The sequence below is a fragment of the Chenopodium album genome, chromosome 7 (assembly GCF_948465745.1).
Source record: "Chenopodium album chromosome 7, dcCheAlbu1.1, whole genome shotgun sequence".
NCBI classification, from domain to species: Eukaryota; Viridiplantae; Streptophyta; class Magnoliopsida; order Caryophyllales; family Amaranthaceae; genus Chenopodium; species Chenopodium album.
Window position 1 is genome coordinate 34,848,780 of NC_137840.1, and position 8,252 is coordinate 34,857,031.

General features: G+C 36.5%; 1 protein-coding gene across 1 annotated transcript; it reads right to left on the reverse strand.

Moving 5' to 3' along the window:
* Positions 1 to 1,360: 1,360 nt before the first annotated feature.
* LOC145641034 (protein FAR-RED ELONGATED HYPOCOTYL 3-like) lies at positions 1,361 to 3,419 on the reverse strand. Its single transcript, XM_081692231.1, has 2 exons — positions 1,845 to 3,419; positions 1,361 to 1,751 (listed from the first exon to the last, which is right to left on the reverse strand). The coding sequence occupies exon 1, from the start codon at positions 3,100 to 3,102 to the stop codon at positions 1,930 to 1,932; it is 1,173 nt and encodes a 390-aa protein (XP_081548357.1). The 5' UTR covers positions 3,103 to 3,419; the 3' UTR covers positions 1,361 to 1,751; positions 1,845 to 1,929.
* Between the last annotated feature and the right edge of the window lie 4,833 nt (positions 3,420 to 8,252).

Consider the following 8,252-nt stretch of genomic DNA (forward strand, 5'->3'; position numbering starts at 1 on the left):
AACACGGGACACCGGAGGAAGATGAAGCTCCGCGTTCAAGGCAAGCTTGATAGCCCGTTGTGCCGCCTTTTCCACGTCTGGGGCGATAAGATGGAGGTGGACCCCACTGACTTGGTGTTCTACCACGAGGATACAACATTGTGCACCCTTAGCACCATAAAAGAATCTGGTATTAAGAATGGGGACAAGGTGATTGTCGCGCTAAACTTGCTTGAGTAATCGGGCTGGCTAGAATGGCTGCTTTTGGAAGGTCAAGGGTCTATGTTTATAATATATCCCACCACTCCTTTTGATTGTAATATGTTAATGAACTAGTGATGATGCTATGCATGAAGTGGTTGGATGCTTAATTGCCACACCTTTTGATGTAAAATATTGTGGCTCTAATTATGCTGTAGGTTAATGTAATGGCCCATTAAGTTGATCTTTTGGAACTGGATTGTTGGAAGTTTAATGTGAATGTGGTATGATGATGTTGCTCATTTAAGTTGACCCTTTTTAATGCTTTAGGTTATGTTAATTATTGTTGGATTGTGCTTCGAAACAAGAGGACGTACAGTCCAACAATGCCACAAACTTCAGGCCAACTCTGAAAAGATAACTGGTCTGTGGGCTGGCCCAAATTCACTTTGTGTCATTTGGTATGTGGGCCCATTTGTAGGGGGCAAATTGAAATATCACTGATTTTGAACAATCCAATTGGGCCGACCCAAATTTACTTTGTCATATGGTATATGGGCCCATTTGCAGAGGGCGTATTTGAACAATCCAATTGGGCCGGCCTGAATTTACTTTGTCATATGGTATGTGGGCCCATTTGCAGAGGCCATATTTGTGAAGAGGGTAATCTACAAAGTGGACTACAAAAAGTGGACAACAATTTTTCCATTCCTTTAGGCCGGTCATAATGGACTTGGCCATACGAAGAGGCCCAACAAGGTGTGTCATTGTAATAACTGTAGATTATTAATTATTATTAGATTTCAAATATTATAATTAAACTTTATTATTACTACCAAGCATCAATCTAATATTATTATTATATACAACAAACTTTTCTAATGTATTATTTTAATACAACAAACTTTTTTAATAATCCCAGCGTCAATCTAATAGTAGTTTGATAAATATACATTTAAAAAACATTGATCAATCTATCAGCATCAAACTAAAACTAATTCTAATGCATGAAATCTTTCCCTACATCATGAAAAATGAACAAACTCGATTAAAAGTAAGTGCGGACGCCCAACCGACCTTAATGGATGGCATAGCAATAACTTCAACTCAAATGTCAGACACAAACCACAAACCAGATCAATGGCATAGCAATAAAATCAACTCAAATGTCAGCTAGAAACCAAAATGAATTACAACCATCCTCATAAAAGCTACTTAAACACAAAAGACAATTACAAACAGCTGGCAATATGGCAGTTACAAAATAATAAGGTTCAACCTACAGGCTACCATTGGTCTGCATAGACCTCAAAAACTACTTCAAACGTTTTAAAAAGAAGTTACCCCGATAACAGTGGGAAAAATTTTCTATTCCATGGACAGCCACTAGTTGCTGTGTTGCTTCATCATTTGTAGGCTACATCGCATTACTATCAAAACGTCTCCGATGGAACAGACCATCCAACTCCATTTCGTTGGAGAATGTCATCAGCCACCTCACAATCTTCAACATATTCATAGTAGTCCTCAATGGTGTTTTGGTGCACGGGTACTGTTCTTTTCCTCTTCGTCTGTCAAGTACACATAGATAATATTGATGATCAGTGATAGTGCAATAATAAATTAAATTAGGATTATAAATTTACAAGTCAGTTAGGACTTACAGGTAGCTTCCCATGGGTTGGTTGGTCGACACACTTTTCACCCTTTTTGGCATTGATCTTCTTGTACCCCATTTCTGCTAGACTTTTATGCCTGGACCCCTTTGGCCTTCCTCGCGGTTTCTTCCATGATATAGGATCCTTGGCATACAGATGGGTTGCCTTCTGGTCCCACAGGCTTGGAGACTGAACTAGGGGTATGGTAACATTGAGGACTATAAGAACCAATTTCAGAGGGATGCAGTATGTTCCTTGGGAGGGGTAGCAATGCTGGTTGGTTTTCAAGAAACTTATCTCTGCTTTTTTGCACTTCTAAACGTAGCGTTTTAAGAGACGAAATAACTAAATCAAAGGTTTCCTTGTCCTTAACACATGATGCTACTTCGCATATTGGCTCAAACTCACCCATCATTTTGTTAAACATCTTAAAAGCGACGTTATCAATAGGATCGTGATAGGCAACCTTAACCCGAGTGTGCTTCCTAGGTACATCCTTGCGCCACCTTTGGAGAACATACTTGGAAGGAATATCTTGAACCAAATTTTGATCGTATACTCGGATGATATGCCTACATAGAATACCAAAGGTTTCAAACTCGCGGCAATCACAGGACACATCCTTTGTAACAGTGTTAAACAAAACACTGTAAAAACGCCTCCGATCTGTTATGACTTCTTCACTCTTACCTTCCGGAATTATCCACACTCTATCTTCAAGTAGATACTGAATAATGTTGCCTTCCAACACACGCTCTTCCCTACCAGAACAATGCATAAGTCGACAACACTCGATCTGAATCTCTTGGAACTTTGTGTCAGTGTAAATATGTTGGAAAGAACTTTCAATGTGAAACCCACTAACAAGACGCCTAACATATTTGACACACCTTGCATCAGCATCCATTTCAGCTGAAACACGCCGCTCCATTGCCCTAGTGTACTTCTCCGGGAATTCAAATAACTTTGTTTTTCTGTTTACAAAACCGTCGAAAAAACTGTTAATGCTTTCAACCCTCTGTGTTGTCTTCATCCCAACCAAAAAATGCTCTTTCATAAAGGCTGGGACCCACATATGTCTTTCCTCGAAGAGGTTGCTTAACCACTCATTGTCCTCAAGCTCATACATAGTCATTAGCTCTGACCATCTACGCTCAAATTCAGCAACTGTGAAACTCTCATATATAAGAGTCTTAAGTGGACTCTTAAAATCATGATAGCTGGAATATATATCAAACATTATGTACTTGGGAAATAATGGCATGTGATAACAAATTAAAAAAATGGCATGTACAGTTTATTTGATCAATTCCAAATTCTACAGTTTATAAGATCAATTCCTAATTTTATAGGTTTAGAAACATGAGATGACAAATTTTAAAAAATATAATGTATATAATTGGGAAAAAAAATGCTACTATAATCATAACAGACACTTTAATAATGTAATCATAACATACAGTTTAATAATGTAATCATAACAGACACTTTAATAATGCAAACTATAACAGCATTATGTTGATGTTCTGATCATACCAGCAAAGTATCATGTTTTGATTCGAAATAATCTGATCCACAACAAATTCTCAATAATCTAAATATAACAAAAACTATCACACAGAAAATCTTTTGCATAGAGAATTTATTCTGCCTATCAAATTTTTCTAACTTATAGCAGGAACATTTATCTCTCTAGAACAAGTTCACAAATTAGTATCAGAGCAGTAAGTTATCACATGAGCAACTTCTCAAAATCATCCAACATGATATATGTTATAAGAGCAAGAGCAACACAAATTACTAAAAAATAGACTAAAAACCACTTACTATTCACCTTTTCCAAGCTTGTCTGGAATTTTCTTGAGTATGTGCCAAATACACCATCGATGGCAGGCATTCGACATAACTTGCTCCAACGGCTTGCGCATTGCGGGAGCTTGGTCAGTCAAAATAGCTTGTTACCCATACAAGACAACCATTGCCTAAAAACCCAACCGAATGTGTCTGAATCCTCATGTGACACAAGGGCACAACCCAACAAAATAGATTGCCCGTGGTGGTTAACCCCCACGAAGTTGGCAAAAGGAAGCTCAAATGCATTAGTTAGGTAAGTGGCATCAAAGCAAACCACATCGCCAAATTCTTCATAAGCCACCCTACTACGAGCATCAACCTACATTACATCCTTTAGACGACCCTCTTCATCTAACCGATGCGCGTGATAAAAATTCTAATTATCCTCTTGCATTCGGTCAAAGTAAGCCATCATGGCAGCCGCATCACCTCCTTCCATCTTCAACCGCTTTTCCTTTTCCTTGTACACTTCATGTTCGAGATCCTTAACACTAGGAAGGTTATCCACCCCGGCCTCAGCAGCCATACACCCATGTATTTGCCTTATGGGGACACCTTCTTCGTAGTAGTTCATCAGCTTCTTCTTCACATTGGAAGTCTAATAATTCTTCATTCTATATTATTTCACTAGCTTAGCATCAGATGGTTTAGGGGTGTGGTTATCATGTTCTTTTATCAGTTTTCTTATAACCCACAACCCATCAGAGTCAACACCGGCATATAACATGGCACCGCATTCACATTTCTTCGAAGTCCTTTTCGCCCGTTGCATTACATCTTCTCCTATTTCACCATTTACTGTACCACCTGTGCCACATATTTCCATGGCCTTAGCCCTCTTCTTTGCCTCCCTCCTTGCCCTCATATCGGGTGGACCCCAACACTCACACCTCCATGTTACCCCTCTCCCCTCCTTACCCTTCTTTGAATAGTTAGAGGCAACTCTTGTAACCCCAAAACCTTTTTGCTAAGCATACTCCTTATAGTAGCTTTCTACATCTTCAAAGGTCTTAAATACCATGCCGAGCTTAGGTGATTCCACATAACAATACATGCTCACCTATTTTGTAGACACAATGGTCTCCACAGTTTCAATCGTCTTGATTGGAGACAATGTAACTAGTCTTTGAGCAGAGGAAGACACATCCATTGTCATACAGTTCAGAGAGGGGACCTGTGATGCAGATAGTATAACTTCCCCCTCCTGAAACTCATTAGAGGATTCTCCAACTACCTCACCCATTTTCATACGATCTAAGTCACAGTCCATATCCATACTCCTCTGTAACAAGTCAAGCAACAAGTATCACATACAGTACACCTACTTCACATCACCTACAACATCAACAAAGAATTAAACCATACCATATTTAATTTACCATCTTAACCAACATACTCATCAATATACATAAACCAGTAACACTTGTAATTCCATCCCTACCAAGACTAACAATCACATTACCCACCCTAAATAAATCAACCCAATTTGAGATATCACAATGTCACAGACTTCCGAAAATTAAAACCCTAACTGTGCAATTCCATAACAAATTGTTGATTTTAAACAATTAAACAATGTAATCAGCACCTCGGCACTTAAATTTCTTACATAAGAATATCAAATCTACACCAGAATCGCAAATAAACTGTCAGCAATTCAAATAATTCATTCCATCGATTTCAAAAAATACATTCCAATCGAAATAAAACAAGGTTAGGGTTTAAAAGCTTAAATGACATACCTACACAGATGGAGGAGATCACTTCCAGTATGAGCTACCAATTCAGCTAAAACAAATTGGTACTGCGATCATCGGAAACACTAGCGAGCTATCTATATTTTGGTGGGAAATGAACTAGCAGCTCACATTCTTCATAAAGCAGTAAAACGGGATGAATAAGAATTGAGTTTCCAAATACAACACACAACAACATTCGAAATAACGGTATTTTCCTAACGTCCCGATTAACCCAGTTAAGCTCCACGTCAGCCACATTTCATAAATATATTAAAATATTGGCATATTAACATTGCACGTTTATATGCCTTATTAACTGGGGGAAGCACTTATTACAAGTACAAATTCCCTTTTAACATGCATAGAAGGTGTGATCAAGAAGTAACAATAATAATAATCAAGCAACATAATAATCATAATAATAATCATAATTGAAATAATCATGATTAAAATAATCATGTTAAAGCATAATAATAGCAAGATCCTAGGCATGATACTAACAAGATTAATAACAAACCATAGCATGTCACTAAACAATAAAGATAAAAGCTTTAGCCCTAACATGATACTACACATGATATTAGGAAAGAAATAGGAAGAATCATAGAAATCATAATTGATATAAGAAACTTAATTATTACCCTAAACATGATACTAAGAAGCAATAAAACATCCTAACATGATACTAGGAATCAATAAAATAATTTAAGCATGATTACTATATCAAAAGATCAATAAAAACAATTAAATTACATACTTCGATGCCTTGTACCTCTTTCTAATAACAAAATACACAAATTAGTAACTTCAAGGAAAACAATAAAATTATAGAAATAAATTAAATAATTAAAATAGGGATTTGGGACCAAACACTCTGAAAAATAAAACCTTTCACGTCTAGGGAAAAGGCAACTTCGAACCAGTGGCGGATCCAGGATTTTCGAACTGGTGAGTCACCATCAATAACTGATCACTTGTTTCATTCCAAAAATTACATATATGTATATATAAAAAATATATTTCACCAAAATGATTTCAATCAAAAAATAGGACATAAAAATCCATACTACAATAGTACTTAAAAATTCAATCTTACAAGTCGAAAGTACGTACTCCAAATAAATAACATGTTACAAACAAATAATACTATAAAATTATTACATTAAATTAACTTCATTGTACAATAATTATTAAAAAATTATACGGAGTACACAAAAAAAAATAGAAAAAAATAAAATAGTGAGACAACTTAAGAGACCTGTTATTAAATATAACAAGTCTCTTTAATGAAAAAAAAGCAGCGCAACAAATATTCATATACAATGTCAGTAGAAAAGAGACTTGTTATCTAAATAACCGGTCTCTTTGTTATTTTAAAAAATCTGACAAGCGCTAGGCAGCAATAGCAGCAAAGAGACCGCCTATCTATAATAGGAGGTCTCTTTGATATTTTTTTTTTTTAAAAAAATCAATTTTTTTTTTTTTTTTTGCTGGTGAGTCATGTGACTCACCATGCACCTACATAGTTTCGCCCCTGCTTCGAACTTGTCTAGGTGTTTCTAGTGCTAATAAGCGCGGAATTGTATTTGTAAAAGGTTAGGCTAGAAAAAAGGAGAGAGAATGAGCTTTTGCTTAGAGAGATAGAAGAATTATATAATTCTGGTTATTGTTGATGAGAATTGGTTGATTGAAAACGGAGGTTCAAGGACCCTATTTATAAGAAAATAGTCCGGAATTGATAGAAAATTGTTAGAGTTTGAAAAGGAATAAAACTACATCCTGTCGCCAATGACAGAGCTCGTCGCTAGACGACAGGTTCGTCGCCAGGCGATGAACTTGTCGTTTGGAGATGCAATGGAATTTGACACGTTTTCAACGTGGAATCCACTTCTTAAAAATTAAGTCGTAAAATCCGTACGAAGGCTAAAATAGTATTTTCATATAAAACACTTATTTTATTCCAAGTAAAACTCATATACATAATTATCAATCCTAATCCTACTAGGATTTAAGAGAACCTTCTAGATAATTCTAGAAGACTATATTCAATCCTACTAGCTTTAGGAATGATAATTAATAATAGGCCCTCCTCTAGAACATTGGGCCGTATATAAGAATCAAACCTGGCCGAGTTTAGTATTTTGGCCATAACTTCTTCATTATTCATTGGAATTGGGCTTATAATATATCGTTGGAAAGCTCTTTTCGAGTCCTATCCAACTACACCATTATTGGACCCTTGTTATGGACCAAACTGAACTGGACTGGCTATTATCATAAAATAGAGCAGGTTTTCAAAAACAGAAAGAAAGATTTTTTTTTTTTTTGTAAAACTAACCACAACATTAGACTTTTCACACTTTCACTTCATTCGATTATGATTTGAAGCGAAAGGTATTCATCACTGGGTTCGGTTTTGGGGAGACTCGAACGGGTGTCTATAGAAGCCCCCACTTTGACTGTGTTTTGAGAAACTTAGGTTTCGAAAATAAAAGTCAAAGTAGCGATAAGGACGGAGAATGATTCAGAACGTTCTGCAATCCTAAAGCATTTTTAACGCCGATACTTATAAACTAGCATCAGTTAAAACAAATGAAAGAGTTAAGAAACGCGTATCTTGCACCGTCGAGCACACGTATCTAGAGTAACCGATTTTTGCTGCATTTGCTTAAGACCGCTCTGCCTATTATTGTCTCCTATTTTATCGAAGATGACTCTGCTTGTAGTCATCCTCTGCCGCTTGTGACCATCTTCCATATCTTAGGGAATACGATCGAAGATAACTCTGCTTGTAGCCATCTTCAATTTTGTAACAACTCTC